This window comes from Oryctolagus cuniculus, chromosome 14, assembly GCF_051225735.1.
Source record: "Oryctolagus cuniculus isolate XC-2025 breed Fujian yellow rabbit chromosome 14, ASM5122573v1, whole genome shotgun sequence".
In the NCBI taxonomy this organism is placed as follows: domain Eukaryota; kingdom Metazoa; phylum Chordata; class Mammalia; order Lagomorpha; family Leporidae; genus Oryctolagus; species Oryctolagus cuniculus.
The window spans coordinates 49,904,255-49,922,736 of NC_142880.1; the positions used below are offsets into that span (position 1 = coordinate 49,904,255).

The window sequence follows — 18,482 nt, forward strand, 5'->3', positions numbered from 1 at the left end:
TTCTGGGTCTCCCATGTAGATGGCTCTTGGGCCATCTTCCACTGATTTTCCAGCCAAAAGCAGAGAACTGGAAAAAAGAGGAGCAGCTGGGATGTGAACCAGAGGCCATATGGAATGCAGGCACCACAGGCAGAGGCTTAACCTACTATGCCACAGAGCAGGACCCTGAATTTCTGTATTTTTGCTCACTCACCTCTTCCCTGTTACCATATAATATTGATTTCCTTCAATTTCCATACCTTTCCTGTTAAAAACTTTTATTTCTCTTATGTCTGTAAAGAAAGAATGGTGTGCATTATATGTTGGTTGATGACAAGATTATTGGTTACACAAACAGAAACTTTGTGTCTAAACCAAGACCCCTGCGGCTCTTCTTTTTTAAAGATTTATTTTATTTATTTGAAAGGCACAGCTACAGAGCAAAAGGGAGAGACAGAGAGATATCATCCATCCACTAAATCACACCCACATGGCCACAATAACCAAGGCTGGGCTAGGCCAAAGCCAGGAGCCAGGAGCTTCCCCCTGAAGCTTGTTTGATCAGTTGAAAAGCTAACTACTTTGCTGCAGTCAGACCTGAATCAAACGCCAGAGAAAATAACCAAGTGCAAAAAAGTTGATGAAAAACATCACTCAAGCCAAAAATAAAAAACTACAACAATTACTTGGAATGTTTAGCTTGCGGTGAAAAAGACCAAGGCAAAACAGGACAACACATATTTAAATATTTGATGTTACATCATTTGCTAGTGCCTTAGCAATAAGTGATTAAAAAGAATAATTTTAGGTTAGAGAAAGGAAGAAATCTCTAACAAATCTAAACATTCCATATTGAATTAATTAGAATGCATATCATACACAATTAAATAACACATAGGTTAAAGAATATACTAAAGAACATATAAAATATACTTTCTGCTTTTGTAAGCTCAATGCTCTGTGAGTATTAAGTAATATATTTTTATGATAGAGATCCTGATAGTAACCTAGTTTAAGACTACTCTGCATCATTTTAAGAGTACTTTGATCTAGAAAGAAAATTAAATTGCCTGGCCCACAATCCCTTTGCTGAAATGGAATTCTATCTTAGGATGTCATAGTTAATATCATTTGTTCCTCATTTCCCTCTCTACTTTCTCCAAGGTAGAAATGCCTCTGATTAACTTTAAGATTGGGCAAATCCTTTGAAGATAAGATCTTAGTTTTCTTTTCCTAATTGATTATACACTACAGCTACCCAGATGAACTTGACTGCCTATTGGCATGTCCGTTTCAAGCCAGAGATGAGAAGGGAAGAAAATTCTCATTTTTCCTTTTTTTTCTTTTTTTAGTTCAGACACAGTAGATGCCTGTTAGGAATTCCTGACCTATCACAGCAGGTAAATATTTGGTGGTCAGGGAGACCAGGAGTGAGATGAAAGAACCTTTCTGTACATACAGATTTTTTGCAGCTGAAAACTTACACCCTGCAGTGATGAAAGAAGTGAGAAAATTGTAAGAGAAATGCCACAATAGTGTCCTAGGGGGATGTGTTCCTTTATGACCCTTGTCCTTAGGCAAGCCCAATTGACAAAGGACATTGAGCAGAAAAGGTGCAGAGAGTGAACACTGATCTTTCTCTAGGTGACTTTGTCCACCCATCTGACTATCACCCAACATTTGAGGGAATACACTCTAATTTTCAAATCAACAAAAATGCAAACAACTACTCAGAAAAGTATTAACTCCATGATAGAAATATATTGTTATGAAACTGAGCTAATTCAGTTCTTGCGCAACAGAGAGAAACCTTTGTGGCTTCCAATTTTCTGAACCTTTCTGAAAACACAAGGAAATGATTTACTGGAGAGAATTAGACGAGTAGCTCTTTGCTCTTTAGATTGTATCTATGATGGATAATCAGAGAGCCCAGAATATTCAGGAAACAATTTACTTTGTAAAGAGTTATGCAGTAAGAAATGGAATCTATGGAGAAATGGGATATAATATATTAAATTGTGTCCTAGAGTATAAAGGAAAGAATAGGACAAGATATTAGCTTATCACTTATTTTTGACCACTTTGTAAGCTCTTACTTTGCTGAAGTACCTGCCATGAAAAACTACATAAAATTTTTAAGTGCAAAATTATTTTCTCTTTTCAAACATTGATAAGCAGTCTTCTACATAAAATATAAGAGAAGGACTCCCAGGATCTTCCAGGCCTCATCAAGCTCCCAGATAATGATGAGCGGAAATAGATAGCTACAGTTAAAGAAAAGAATTCTGACAAATTTGAAAAACTGCAGACAGAGTGCTAAGATACCTCTGAGACTGTTGACCCTAATGACCTGTGTGGCAAGATTCTGCCTGTGTGTGAGGGGCATGGAACTGAACTGCATATCACTTCCATCAGCTTACGTGTTGTGAAGACATAAATTGTACAGCTATAACTAAGGTTGTTAATCATTTGACAATTAATTAATTAAGAAAGACTTTCCTTGAGTGGTCTAATCTAATCAGGTGAACCTGCAAAAGCAGAGCAAAGTGATGGTTTCCGGTTAGCCTATAAAGAAGTGAACTTGTGAGCAAAGAGCTCATACAGCAGATTCTTAAGTGGTACCTGTAGGAACTGAGACCTGCTCTTGGCCATAGCTAACAGAAAAATACTGATTTCAGTCATGACACCACAAAGGAATGAAATCCTCCAGCAGCCAGTAAACTTGGGAATGGACTGCAATTTCAGGTTAGATTACAACCTGTATCCACATCTTAATTTCAGCTTAAAGGCCCCAAGTAAATGATATAGTTAATGCCATTCTCAGATCCAAGCTGTCGCTCTTATTTTTAACATTCTATATTGCATCACTTTTTAAGACGAATATGCATTATTTCAAGTACTAATGACATATATAAATATATGCTTATATATATACACATATATATATAGAGAGGGGGGGATTCTTTAGTAGTAAGACTATTTTATGGCAATCATTTGGTAGATCTTAAAGTTCAAGGGAGGGGCAACTCAAAAACTCCAAATGATCAAAAGATGTGGGTTTATCTTAAACAGGTAGATCAACTTTAAGAAAAGCAGTTGGAAATCAGATTTAGATCAGATTCTACCAGGATAAATGGACAATAGGAGAAAGATTTATTATATCAGGCTGAACAATAAAGATAACGTTTAGAACATGCATTATTTGAAAGAAAAATTATCTTTCAAAATATAGCTGTATGATCTAAGAATTAATTCTATTCCGTGAACAGATGTGGAGGCATCTGTGATATCATCATCAAGGAAAGGATTTAATTCAGTATTTTTTGAAAAAAGTCGAATGATTATGTAATGAATAAAAATTGAGACTGAATGAGGTGAGAAATTCCTCATAACCAAGGGAATGACATTGAATTTTTTATTTTTTTATTTATATTTTTTTGACAGGCAGAGTGGACAGTGAGAGAGAGAGATAGAGAGAAAGGTCTTCCTTTACCGTTGGTTCACCCTCCAATGGCCTCCGCGGCCGGAGCACTGCGGCCGGCGCACCGCACTGATCCGATGGCAGGAGCCAGGTGCTTATCCTGGTCTCCCATGGGGTGCAGAGCCTAAGCACTTGGGCCATCCTCCACTGCACTTCCCTGGCCACAGCAGAGAGCTGGCCTGGAAGAAGGGCAACCGGGACAGAATCCGGTGCCCCGACCAGGACTAGAACCCGGTGTGCCGGCGCTGCTAGGTGGAGGATTAGCCTAGTGAGCCGCAGCGCCGGCCATCATTGAATTTTTTAAATCTAGATTTTAGTGTTGACAAAATTTCAAAAGAATTTGTTATAAAGTTTTAAAATATATATGCTTAAAAATGGGATTATCAGATTTGTCTATTTTGTAAATGAAATATCTAAATGAAAAAACACAGTTCATACAATTTATCCTTAATTAGTCCTTAATTAACATCAGAAATTCATTCACTTTTTCTGTCAACAAGTAGTTACTATACTCCACTTTTTGTAGCACTGCAGAATTTTGATAACTTTATAAAATTTTCTTAGGAACCATGAACACTATTTTAATGTATCTATTTTAAAAATAATAATGTTTTGAGGACTTCAGTACCAGACACAAAAAACAACACATAGACACACAAAAACAGAATTTTAAGAATTTCTAGTTAATGAGCTATAGATTTTCAGTGATATTTTCCCTAAAAAATAACAAGATTCCATCAACTACTAGAAATGCTTAATTTAAATACATATGTCATATAAATATGTGAGGTGACTTTAAAAAGTTCATGGAAAGTTCATAATATATTATAATCCCATTTTCCATGAGTATTTTACAATTCCTCATGTAATATAAACCATGACTAACTGGGGAATTCAAATATATCTAGCATACCCTGCTATCTGCAATCATTGACAAGGTCTGTTTTTCAGACATAACTATAATTAATAAAAAGGTAGGTGATTTGAAAAAGCCACCTTTTTCCTCTAGGTTTCAGATTAACCATTTATAGAACCAGTAAAATGCTTTATTTCTAAATAATTTACAAAGTATGTTGAGTTTTGCATGTGAGTAGTAAGAGATATAATATATCAGGAATCAAGAAAGTAAATCAGCAGAAGATATGCATTCTTTCAATCCACAACAAATTTTAACACCCTGCACATTTCAAGCCTTTTCTTTCATGATGGGGATATAAACACAGCTATTATAGTGCTGTGTCTGGGGTCTGAACCTCACACAATTTATACATGTATTAAGACATCACATACTACTTATAAATATGTACAAATTTTACATGGCATATAAAATTTAAAAATTATTTTAAAAAGAAGAACAGGCACAGATACAATAGAAGGAATTAGATATGTTTTAAATACAAATGCTGTAAGAATCATGTGTTGTGACAGAAATGCTGACAACTTGGAAAAGAGGTGAAGGCGTCCTAGGAAACCTTCAGTGAGAGACAAGGAAAATTATGGTTAAAGAACAGGGAACAGGTAGACTTCTGGCCTAGCAATGAAGAACCCACATCTCATAGCAGAGTGCCTAGGTTTGGGTCCCTGCTCTGCTCCTGATTCCTGCTTCCTGCTAATGCATAGCCTAGGAGGCAACAGGTGATGGTTAATTAATTATTTGGGTCCCTGTGAATTATGCGAGAAATCCAACCTAATGGAATTCATAGTTATTGGCTTTGCTCTGGTGCAGCTCTAGCTGTTGTGGGCATTTGGGAAGGGAACTAGTAGATGAGATATCTGCGTTTATGTCCCTATTGGTTTATCTGCCTTTCAAAAAAGGGGAGAAAGAAGAGAGGAGAGGAGAGCAGAGCAGAGCAGAGGAGAGGAGAGGAGAGGAGAGGGGAGAAAGGAGAGAGGAGAGGAGTTAAGGATAAAGAAAGAAAAGGAGTAAATAGGAAAAACGTAATGAACAAACTCACATAGGGCAGAGTCTTCTATGCAAAATGAAGAGTAGGTAAATATTTTTTGTGTACTTTGCAATGACTTTGATGTAGGTGGAACGTGGCATGGGTATGATTTTGTGTACATGTGTTTGTGTGTGTGCAGAAGATAGTAACAGAAATGGATTTAAGGAAGACAAACTGATTTAACTTTGACCATTGACTCATGAAGTAAAAGACTGCCTGGGTATGACAAAGTGTGAGTATGGGAGAACAGCCATTGCAGTGCAGAGTAACAGAGAGCTGTAAACTCAGAGAAAAGGAAAACATGGGCTAGCGCTGCAGCTCACTAGCCTAATCCTCCGTCTTTGGCGCCGGCACACCGGGTTCTAGTCTTGGTTGGGGCGCCGGATTCTGTCCTGGTTGCTCCTCTTCCAGTCCAGCTCTCTGCTGTGGCCCCAGAAGGCAGTGAAGCATGGTCCAAGTGCTTGGGCCCTGCACCCGCATGGGAGACCAGGAGAAGCACGTGGCTTCTGGCTTTGAATCAGTGCAGCATGCTGGCCATAGCGGCTATTTGGGGGATGAGCCAATGGAAAGAAGACCTTAAGAAAGAAAAGGGAAACTTGAACTGTGCTCCAGAGAAGTGAGAGACAATCTTTGCCTCCTGTTTAGCAAGAAGTCAACACAATTGGAAGCAGTTTAAGAAAAATCCTATACTTCTCAGTTAAGGAACTGGAAAAAAGAATACATGAGCAACTGCACTTTTGTTGGGAATAGACAAGAAAACTGACTTTAGATGATTTGAGTTTGAAAAGATCATGGAAAATGCATTTTGATATTTCCACAAGGCAGTAGGAAAAATGTGGTTGGTTATATTTATTTGTGGCAAACTTGGGATTGAAAATGTTTGGAGATGTTCAGTAAGGGATGTCAAAAATAAGGTGAAAACAAATATTGAGAAAAACAGAAAGATGATATTACAGAAAAAATTAAAAGATCACATATTTCTTGAAGTTAAGGATGTCAGTGTGGCTACAAGTAGGAGTAACTTAAGCTGAATAATTTGAGGTATAAATTTAGCCACATGAAATAGCCCAAACTTGATATTTCTCTGGTCCCTAATAGTTATTTAAAAATTAACCACATGATGGTGCTATGCTATCAAATCATAACATGAGGACTCACTTCCTAGTCATTGGTTAAGACTGAAAAAAGGCTGGCGCTGTGGCTCAATAGGCTAATCCTCTGCCTGCGGCGCCGGCACACCGGGTTCTAGCCCCAGTCAGGGAACAGGATTCTGTCCCGGTTGCCCCTCTTCCAGTCCAGCTCTCTGCGGTGGCCCAGGAGTGCAGTGGAGGATGGCCCAAGTCCTTGGGCCCTCCACCCACATGGGAGACCAGGAGAAGCACCTGACTCCTGGCTTTGGATCAGCACAGCGGCCATTGGAGGGTGAACCAACGTAAAAGGAAGACCTTTCTCTCTGTCTCTCTCTTTCCGCTCTGCCTGTCAAAAAAAAAAAAAAAAAAAAAAAGACTGAAAAAAGACAATGAGTTTTATAAATTTTACTGATCAATCAATAAACATTATGGCCTTGTCTAAATAATGTCAGAGTTGGTGAACTCAAGAGGCTTCCATAGCTTTGGCAGCTCATGACAAGAGCCTTGGGTGATTACTGGCATTATAAATAAGAGTGTCAATTGTTAAATCAACAACAGGAATGGAATCATTGTGCACTTGCTCCCCATGTAGGACCTCTGTCCTTAATATGTTGTAATATGAGAATTAACGGTAAAATTAGTCTTCAAGTAGTACTTTATACTTTGTGTGTCTGATGGGTGCAAACTGTTGTAATATTTGCTTAGTATAGAGTTGATCTTCTTTATATGAAGATAATTAAAAATGAATCTTATTTAAGAATGGGATTGGAGAGGGAGTAGGAGATGGGATGGTTTGGGGGTGGGAGGGTGGGTATGAGGGGAGGAACTGCTATAATCCAAAAGTTGTACTTACAAAATTTATATTTATTAAATGAAAGCTTTCTATTAAAAATATTCAGTGGAAACAATTAAGACTTTGGTCTATTTGTAAAGAATATTTGTGAAGCGTATAGTCTTTTCCTTCTTATATTTAGACAGAATAAAAATAAATTGCTTTGAATTCAATGTGATTACATGATTATATATATTTGAAATAATATCCCCCTAAACATCAAAATGGTAAGAATTTTTTAAATTCCAAACCTGATTTACTAATTTTAAAATAGATAATAATTTCCCATTCTTTGTTTAAAATAAATTACATTAGTATCATCAGTACTGGTTAGTTCCTGATAGATATTTCTACATAAATGTTACTGATTTGCATGGGAAATAATACAGGATACTCAACTTATCTTTTAACATAACTGAAATATTTATTCCACTATTTAGTTACCTAAATGCTTTAATTAGTAAGTAGAAGACTGAGGTGTTTCTGTAAATATATTTATATTTTTGATCCTTGACACTTTTAAATTCATATAACTTTTAATTTATGCTATATCCAAGAAGTATATGTTTAATCCCATTTATCTAGCAAGAAAACAGAAAAACTATTGACAAAAAGCATATTTCACTTAGTTTTTCACAAAGAATTAAATTATTGAATTCAAGTTTTTAATTTTAATTTTATTCTGTTACTGTACTTTAGACCACTTTTTAGTTTTTCAATGGGATTAAAATTTTGCAGGTGTATTTTAATTCACTTGTGTTTGTATTGTTATAATAGTCAATAATACATAGGAACATTTTTATATTTTACTGCTTTACTCAGTGCAAGCAATATGACTTAGAGAAAACAGTTTTCTTGTTTTTGTACCTTAGTGGGATTTGTAAAGTTTCATGTTACTCTGAATTCAAAGTGACAGAGTAAAATGTGAATTTTGTTAGAGCCAAATAAAGAGAATCAAAGTTGAGGTTAAAAAAAATAAATAAAAATGTCTTTATTCATTCTTCTCAGCCCATATAAAAGTGGCCATCAGTTTTATCTACTTTGACTCTCCTCCATAGTGGAGTAACAGAGAAGCAAAGAGTAAAAAAGGAATAAGTAAAAAATTTTAGGATAAAACAATAATAAAATGCTTAAGAACATTAATGGTTAAGAACATTAAATATCATTAAATATCATTTTTCAGTGAGTTAAAAATCAAAATTTTGTGAAAACAGAGCATATTGTGTTTCGTTTATCAAAGAATTAAAGTGAATGATGTTTAAAATTCAGCTACATATTCAAAGGCAGAATTTATGTTTTTGGACTTTCTAAATGCATCATAGACTTAAAAAACTGATTCTTATATAAAATTGGTTTCACATCAAAATTATTACATTCACATTATATTCTGAAATATTGAAAAAAAATACTTTCAGGGGCCAGCATTGTGGCACAGCGGGTTAAAGCCCTGGCCTGAGCGCTGGCATCCCATATGGGCACTGGTTTGAGACCTGGCTGCTCCACTTCCGATCCAGCTCTCCGCTATGGCCTGGGAAAACATTAGAAGATGGCCCAAGTCTTTGGGCCCCTGTACCCGCGTGGGAGCTCCTGGCTCCTGGCTTTGGATTGGCTCAGTTCAGGCTGTTGTGGCCATCTGGGGAGTAAACCAGTGGGGAAGACCTCTCTCTCTCTCTCTCTCTGCCTCTCCTCTCTCTGTGTAACTCTGACTTTCAAATAAATAAATAAATCTTAAAAAAAAAGAACAATACTTTCAAAAATAGTATTAACATTTATGTGAAACTGAAACACAACTGCTGTTAACATACGCATCATTTGAGTGCATGTAATTCTTCAGATCACCTAATGTTAAGTAAGATTGAATTTTCTGAGAACTTACTGAATATATTCTTAAATAGTCCTCTCATAGTCTTCAATTAAACAGGTGTATATTTAAAGAATTATAGTTGTTTGAATGAATTACGGATTTTTCATAAGATTGATCTGACTGGATATTTCCCTTTTTTTAATGCTTATTTTTATATTATACTGCCATGTTTAATCAAGTAAGACAGTGCTGTGCATATGTGTGTACACAAATACCTTCACATAATAATAGGTGACAGATAGATGGATTTTTAAATTTTGTTACAAATTGTCCTTCAGAGTCACATTTTTGAAGATTTAATGGATGTAGTCTTCAGGTTTTAATTTTCTTTTTAAATAGAATAGGGATTGCCTTTGATGGAGCTTTGTTTTCAAGAAGAATCAAATTGTAACACTAAAAACAAATTCGTGTATTCTTTTTTTATTTTTTTTTATTTTTTATTTTTTTTATTTTTTTTTTATTTTTGATAGGCAGAGTGGACAGTGAGAGAGAGAGACAGAGAGAGAAAGGTCTTCCCTTGCCGTTGGTTCACCCTCCAATGGCCGCCGCTGCAGCCGGCGCACTGCGCTGATCCGATGGCAGGAGCCAGGATCCAGGTGCTTTTTCCTGGTCTCCCATGGGGTGCAGGGCCCAAGCACCTGGGCCATCCTCCACTGCACTCCCTGGCCATAGCAGAGAGCTGGCCTGGAAGAGGGGCAACCGGGACAGAATCCGGCGCCCCAACCGGGACTAGAACCCGGTGTGCCGGCGCCGCAAGGTGGAGGATTAGCCTATTGAGCCGCGGCGCCGGCCAAATTCGTGTATTCTATTGGGCTCTATAAGTACACTAATGCAATTACCATGGGATCTGAATATTTAGAGGACTGTGTTGGAGTGGTACCTTTTAAGTTTAGCCAGAATCTCTCTGCATTTCTCAAAATCTCCTTTGCTATAAGCATCACATCCATATCTCCAGCATTTTCCCAGATTATTTCTATGTGTTTTTTTTTTTGAAAATTTCATTTTCTTGCTCTAAGTTTTACTTTGTTAATTGGCATGTAATTATTGTGCATCATTACTAGGTGTGATGCAATGCTTCGGTAGGTCATCCACTCTTACTTCCTTGAAACGACCTGACTCTACCATTGTAAAGGTGATTTAGATCTAAACTCACCCTTGTTTTCCAGGAACATGATCAGATCCAAAGTCCTGGACCTGGTCTCAAAGGCTGTCCCTGAGGGGCCTTTGCCTGTTTGCTGACTGTCTCCTTCACTGTCTGCTCTCCCGCCCCAGCACCTCCTTGCCTTGGACACGCCGACTTCAGACAGTTTGCAGCTGTGTCTCAACCCTCTGGGACACCCAGAACTCAGACACTGCACAGCTCAGCCCTCACTTTCTGCATTTCTCTGCTCAGGCTCCACCCTAACAGAAAAGTCTCTTCTGCTCCCCCATCTTCCACCTGCCACCTTCCTTACTCTGCTGTTACTCTGCTTTACATCTTTCAATGCACTACACAGAGTGATTTTTAATTTCTCATCTGACTTTCCAGTTACATGGAATGCTTCAGTATAGGGAATAGATCTGTTTAGCTCAGTATGTTCTAGTTACTGCTCCATAAACACCTGCAGATTCAAGGAGTGAAAGTTATGAACACTGCGCCTCATTGAAAGAACAAGGTTTATATCAGTAAAATGGACAATGATTCATCCAGCAGAAGAGGAAAATAATTTTTGATTTGGAGCCGTGCTTTTATATGGATTATTCAGATTACCTGAATCCAACCTGATAAAGATATTCAACAATTTTTCAATTCTGAATTTTAATCAAATTAAAAAATATTTTAAAATTATCGAAGATTGAATAAACACAAAATGAAATGATATGGTTTCTTTATTCTTTATGAATTTTCATAAGCAAAAAAGGCAGACGATGGCTTCTTACTGTACTTAGGGTAGTTGAATAAAACTGGAGCATTATTTTCAAAGATTAATCTGTTTGGATATGATAAGATGAAGAACTATAGTTAACACTACACCTTTCAATTTTGTTTATTTTTTCTTCTTCTTCTTTTTTTTTTTTTTTTTTTGACAGGCAAGTGGACAGTGAGAGAGACAGAAAGAAAGGTCTTCCTTTTCCGTTGGTTCACCCCACAATGGCCACTGTGGCTGATCCAAAGCCAGGAGCCAGTTGCTTCTCCTGGTCTCCCATGTGGGTGCAGGGCCCAAGCACTTGGGCCATCCTCCACTGCACTCCCTGGCCACAGCAGAGAGCTGAACTGGAAGAGGAGGGACCTGGACGGAATCCAGCGCCCGCAATGGGACTAGAACCAGGGGTGCGGGCGCCGCATCAGAAGATTAGCCTATTGAGCTGTGGCACTGGCCTCAATTGTGTTTAAAAATAATAATGGCAAATATTTTTCTAGATTGATACTGAGACATTAGTTACTTAATGGCAAAGATGGTAAATAGGTATAGATAAAAGTGAAAACAGAAATATAAATTACATGTCTATGTATGCAATACATTTATAACTATAGAAATATAAATAAATATAATATGAACAAATATGTATAATACTGGCTTTTGTAGCTCAATTTAACTTTGTAAATATACCTAATTCCATACATAATTGTATTACCTATTGATAGAAAATATTTTATCTTATTTCTCATATTATTAAGAGATTTCATGTTTCTTCCATTGGAATTGATGTGTGAAAGGCATTTAAATGTGTTTTTTTTGTGTGTGTGGGGGGTAGGGGTAAGGAGCCATTTTGGAAAACAAAAGGATGATGTTTCATTGATTTGCTTCAGAAAAGAAAATGGGGAAAATACCTAATCAAGGAAGGAGTGAGATGAATAAGAATTTGACACATCTTTCTAAGTGTAGCTTGCAAATTCAGCACAAATGCATAATGCTGTTGAATGAGGTGGTGTGGGTTTAATTTACTTCTACACTAAACATAATTTATATGCAATAGTAGGGATAAAATGTGATAAATAATCTATATGAAAATGTGTTTCCTTTTGAAGATTGTTTTCATTGCCACATATATTATTTCCTTGTTAAAATTCAGCCCTCCTGAACAAATGTGGAAAAAGTAGACTGATTAATTTGAGTCAGTGCAAAAATATTTCTTCTGGGTTAAAATAATCCCGGTGAGCAAATGGCATGATGCACTGCAGCTGAGGACAGACTCACTGTAGAGACAAGCGAGGGGAAGTGCTGAACAAGAGGAGGTTCATTTTTCTGCTTGCACTCCTCGGCTGGAAATCCATACACTCCGCTTCATTATGCGGGAATAATCTACTCACCTCAAATCTGTTCCCAATTTTCCTATTTCTTGAATTTATACATCCCTCCTTGCCACTGCCCAAACAGAAGACAATACTGCGTATACTACAGATAACAATTTCTTTCTAATGGACCAACTAACTGCACTCACTCTCTCTCCCTCCATCTCTGTAATCTTTCTAATGACCAACTTACCCTTATAACACAGCTGTCCATCACAGCCCATCTGTTCTTGCTCTCCCTCTCTTTCTAATATTACTCTTTTTAACTTTCTTCATAATAATTGCTTGAAGCTTCATTATGAGCCTTTTTTATCTCTTCTGCTCCGCTGGCCATTACAGTTTACACCATCAATGTTCTTGCAGAGTGATATCATCCCTCAGGTGAATTATTTACATTGTCAGCAAATCAAAAAAGTGGTCAACAGCATGCCTGTTAGGTTTACAGTTTACTTCTAGGTCTGATTTTAAAATTCAAGCTCTGTCTATATTTATAGCAATTAAAAATAAAATTACATTTAAATTCTGGTGAAAGCTATATGAAATTATTTAATAAAATTAATAGGCCGAGTGCTTATCTAACACATGTACTTATTGAATCACAGAAGAGTGACGGTAGAAGTCAGTGATTCATAGTCATATGTTTCTGTGTAAAATATTTCTAAATAAAGGAAAATTACAATAACTTGCTATTTTTATAGAGTATTCAGTTGTCCTGCTGGCGAGGTACCTTTTTCAGTTTGATGACTCCTTCTTGTGTCTCCTCATCTGTGATGATGTCAAACAAGTTTCCCCCATCTCCTGGAACAATATTGTACTCAATTTCTGCATTTTGTCCAAAGTCAGGATCCACGGCTCTTATTCGTCCAACAGCTGAACCAACAGGGGAAGACTCAGGAACTTTCAGATGGAAGATGCCTGGTGAGACATGTATAATTCACATCGAAAGTGAAGTTAGCATTGAGTCAGGTTACAAGGCTTGAGAAATATAGTTTAGAAACGGTAAATCAAATTTAGAACATTATAATACAAAATGGAAAGGCAATTTGCTGTCAAGCTAAGGATTGTTATTAGGAATAATAGCTTCACTTCTCACTTTCGTAGTTCCTACTCCAGAATTTTAATTGGGCATCATAAATAGTAAAGTGTACTATGTTAGAATTACTGTGGAGAATTCTTTTACAAATTAACAGCATAGCTGTTATATGGGAGAGAGTAGGTGTAACCATGAAATTAATTGGTACCATGACAGTAGAATCCAGAATTCAAAAAACAAATTAAAAATTGACATAGATTGAGGGGCCAGTGTAGTGGCATAGCAGGTAAGGCCTCTGCCTTCAGTGCTGGCATCCTATATGGGTACTGGTTCATGTCCTTGCTGCTCCACTTCTGAGCCAGCTTCCTACGAATGGCCTGGGAATGCATCAGAAGATAGCCCAAGTGCTTGGGCCCTTGCTACCCACATTGGAGACCCAGAAGAAGCTCCTGGATTGGCCAGACCAGTCCCTGCCAATGAAGCCATCAAGGGCGTGAACCAGCAGATGGAAAATTGATCTCTCAATCTCTTTCTTTCTTCCTCTCCTCCCCGACCTGTATATCTGTATCTCCCTCTCTGTAATTCTGCCTTTCAAACAAATAAATAAATATTTTTTAAAAAAATTTACATAGATATTTTATAGGTAGGAGATAGATACTTAAGGATATGTTTTCTAAAAACTGTTTCAGTAAGTTTAAAATAATCTAAAAAAACAATCTAAAAATCAATTGAATTATAAACAACAATGGATTTAAATGAAGCATATATAGCCTAATCAATATATGTCTAGTAAATTTTAAATTGACATTCTGCCAAGTGCTTTTAATTAGCATATAAATTCTATCACCCATTTTTAATTAAATAAAACAAAAAAGTAAAATGCTCATTTTGACCACCAGGTGGAGTACTTACATTACTATTAAGTTGAATATGAATTGGAAAAACTAGAAAAATCACAATGTGTATAACTTCCTAGAATCATGAAGAAGTGTAAAATTTTGCAAAAATGAAAATATAAAAACAATTTTTTGATTTTTTAGAATTTTTTTAAATTATCACATGAAGAAATGATACAGTGTATCTATTTTACTGGTATGTAATCAAAACAAGGATTAATAGTTGAAAAGCCTATTCAAATAAATAGGTTAAACAACAATATATTCAAATAAAAATAAGTAAAGGAAGAGAGTGGGAGGAAATAAAAATATAGAAGCAAAACTAAACACAAATATTAAGTTTATTTTTTATATTGGACTTCCAGTTTCAAATTTTGTTAGTGGACTTTGGCACTTTTTATTAGTAAAGCAGTAATGGTGATTAGTATGTTGTGAAACCCTTACCAAATTTAAAGAAATTACATTGGGCAAGCATCCACATATTTATTGGATGATGAAAAATTCATTCAACAATCACATTAGAATATTAGAATTACTTGCTTCAATATGGTATTATGGGAAAAATGGGAAAAAGGTAATCATACCATATAGAGATTCTTCCAGATATTTGCTTTTCTATTCCCAATTGTTTTCCATAACTTAGTTTTTTTTTTTTTTCTTTTGATAGGCAGAGTTAGACAGTGAGAGAGAGAGAGACAGAGAGAAAGGTCTTCCTTTTTCCATTGGTTCACCCCCCAAGTGGCTGCTACTGCTGGTGCGTTGTGGCAGGCACACTGCACTGATCTGAAGCCAGGAGCCAGATGCTTCCTGCTGGTCTCCCATGCAGGTGCAGGGCCCAAGGACTTGGGCCATCCTCCACTACACTCCTGGGCCACAGCAGAGAGCTGGACTGGAAGAGGAGAAACCTGGACAGGATCCGGCGCCTGGATTGGGACTAGAACCTGGGGTGCCGGCACTGCAGGCAGAGGATTAGCCTATTGAGCCACGGCACCGGCCAGCTTAGTATTTTTTTTACAATCAACTTCACAATTTGGTGATTGCATTAACTGTGGTAGCAATTAAATTTTCTCTGACCAACTTCACATTAATATATACCATTTGCTCTTATAAACTATGTTCATATTAGCCTTATTTACATCCAATGGACATTAACTCACTGGAATCGATATTTATTTTCAGGATAGCTAAATATTAACTAAAGCTTGTTTACTTCATGTATAAAATGAATATTTTATGCTGTTCAAAAATATTTGTTTAAGTAGCTCAATTAATTAATAGTACAACTGCTTTCAAAGGTTATTAAGAGGTGTCTTTCTAAAATAATATATTTAAACATTTAAATACATACATATATAAATACATACATATGTAAATACATAAACAATATAGGGAAAAAGCACCTCCAAGTGGCAATACTTGAGTATTATACAGACATTATGAAGAAATCCTGCTTAAAGAAAGTCATAGTAATTGATTAAACTACTAACTCCTCATAGGCTGTGATTATTATATTTCACTGGATTTTACTCCATAAACTTTTTTTTTTTGTAAATATTTATTTATTTGAAAGACAAAGTTACAGAGAGAGGTAGAGACACAGAGAGAGGTCTTCCATCCACTGGTTCACTCCCCAGATGGACACAATGGCTGGAGCTTTGGCGATCTGAAGCCAGGGGCCAGGAGCCAGGAGCCAGGAGCTTCTACCAGGTCTCCCACATGGATGCAAGGGCCCAAGGACTTAGACCATCTTCTACTGCTTTCCCAGGACATAGCAGAAAGCTGTATTGGAAGTGGAGCAGCCGAAACTAGAACCCGCACCCATATGGGATGCCGGCATTTCAGGCCAGGTCATTAACCCACCTCACCACAGCGCTGGCTCCGTTATTCCCTAAACTTAACATGGTTGTCATATACAGATGCTTAATTCTTGCTGAATTTTTTTAAAGATTTATTCTATTTATTTGAAAGGCAATTACAGAGAGGGAGAGACACAGAGAGAGAATCTTCATCCACTGTTTTGCTCCTCACATAGCCAAATGGCCAGGGCTAGACCAGACCAAAGCCAGGAGCCAGGAGCTTCTTTCTGGTCTCCCATATAGGTGCAGGTGCCAAAGGATTTGGGCCATCTTCTGTTGATTTCCCAGTGCAGGAAGCCAGATGTGAAGTGCAGCAGCTCCAACTGGTATAATATGGGATGCCAATGTCATAGGCAGCAACTTTATCTGCTATGCCACAATGCCAGCCCCAGTGCTTGCTGATCATAAAGGAGGGTCTGAACTTAAGGCAACCTGGACAAGGAGGAAAAATTAAATAATGCATTATATCATCTTCCATTGTCTACAAGAAGGAGCAAGACTAATACTCAAGGAGAATTGTGTGACTTCAAATAGCCATGATTACATAGACAGAATTTAATGTGGCTTTTGCAATCTACTTTTTAAAAGTGAAGTGTTTCATAATTGATAAATTAAATCCTAATTCTATTGAGGTGTTTCTGAGATACTAGCAAATATGAGGATGCTTGAATTTCTGTTTAATACCACAAAAAATCATGTAACAGTGTTTTTAAATTTGTACAGAAATTCTCAGGGAAAAAATTCCAAAGAAAAAACACCTAGTGCAAAGCATGTGTTATTTTTCATTTCCTTTATTTCTTTTAAATATAAGTTGTATAGGAATACAATTTATCAGAATTGTGTCTACTTCCTTTGCCTCTCACATGATTGTGATAAAGAATGTGAATAAATAGCAAAAGCTTTGAGTGTAAGATTTCACAAAAATGAAAATAGAAACATTTTTAAATTATGAAGTATGTATAATAGTTGATAGCCCAACCTCATGGTTCATCAGTAAGTGTTCTTGATGTAACAGAAAAATAGATGTCTATGTTGAATAGTGTATTGGCAATTCATCTCTAACATAATGTTTAGTTAGAAAACTTACAGTTCAAAATTACAGAGATAAGAGCTGAAAGACAGATTGTGAAGGATATGCAGCTCTCAAGATTAGTGGATTTCTGACTTCGGATAAGCCAGCAGTGGGCACAGTGAGGGTGCAGTGGTGGTGGGGGCTTCTGTGTGGATGGGAGGGGATGTTTAGGAAAACACATGCATCCAACTGAAACAACATGGTATTTCTGCTTACACTATCCATTGCATGTAATGAGAGCTACATCTAGTTGCATATTCCACTTATGAGTTACCTTTTCATTGCAAGCATTGGAGGCAAAAATAAAGGAACTAAGTACTGGGGCCAACATTGTGGTGCAGTGGGTTAAGTTTCCTTTGCGTATCAGAATGCTGGTGCCAGTCCCAGCTGCTTGGTTTCGATTCAGTTCTCTGCTAATGCTCCTGGAAAAGGAACACTATGGTCCAAGTGCTTGGGCCTCAAGCAGTCATGTAGGAGACTGGGATGGAGTTCCCATTTCCTGGTATCTGCCTGGCCCAGACCTTGTTTATGAGACCATCTGGGGAGTAAACCAGCAGATGGAATATCTCTCTTCTCTCTCTCTCTCTCTCTCTCTCTCTCTCTCTCTCTTACTCTGCCTTTCAAATAAATGAAATAATTCATGAAAAATAATTGAGTATTGAAGAAACTAATGTATTCTAGAGTCATCTACAAGATATTCCTGTTAGTAAGATTAGAATTTTGCCAGAGTTGAGAGCTTTCAACATGAGAAAAAGTTTTAAACTCTGAAACGTAACCCCAAGCTCCTAAGATAATGCGACTGCAGGTAAAAGAGACCGCCTTTTGAGACAATATGCTAAGAAGTAAATTTTAAGCTTTATACAATAATATTTTATGAGACATGAAATATTAAGCATTACATTAAATAAATGTGATTGGATTTATAACATTCCATTAACATGCAGCACTCAAAAATTAAAAATAATAGAAGTAATGCAGTGACTCATCACATCCTGTTTTTGCATTGAGTTTTTATGCATAGAAAACACAAATACACAAAGCAGAGGATTTTTTTTTAATTCTTTACATAGCATACACTTTAGTAAGGTGGAAGACACATTCAATTAAATTGGGAGATTTCTC

The 18,482-nt window shown here is 36.8% G+C and overlaps 1 protein-coding gene across 1 annotated transcript in view; it reads right to left on the reverse strand.

Annotated features, from left to right (window-relative positions):
* CDH12 (cadherin 12) overlaps positions 1 to 18,482 on the reverse strand; it is a 486,656-nt gene that overhangs the window by 43,127 nt on the left and 425,047 nt on the right. The window contains exon 6 of the mRNA XM_017344661.4: positions 13,231 to 13,418. Coding sequence (XP_017200150.1) covers positions 13,231 to 13,418 — 188 coding nt within the window. The remainder of the gene's footprint in view (positions 1 to 13,230; positions 13,419 to 18,482) is intronic.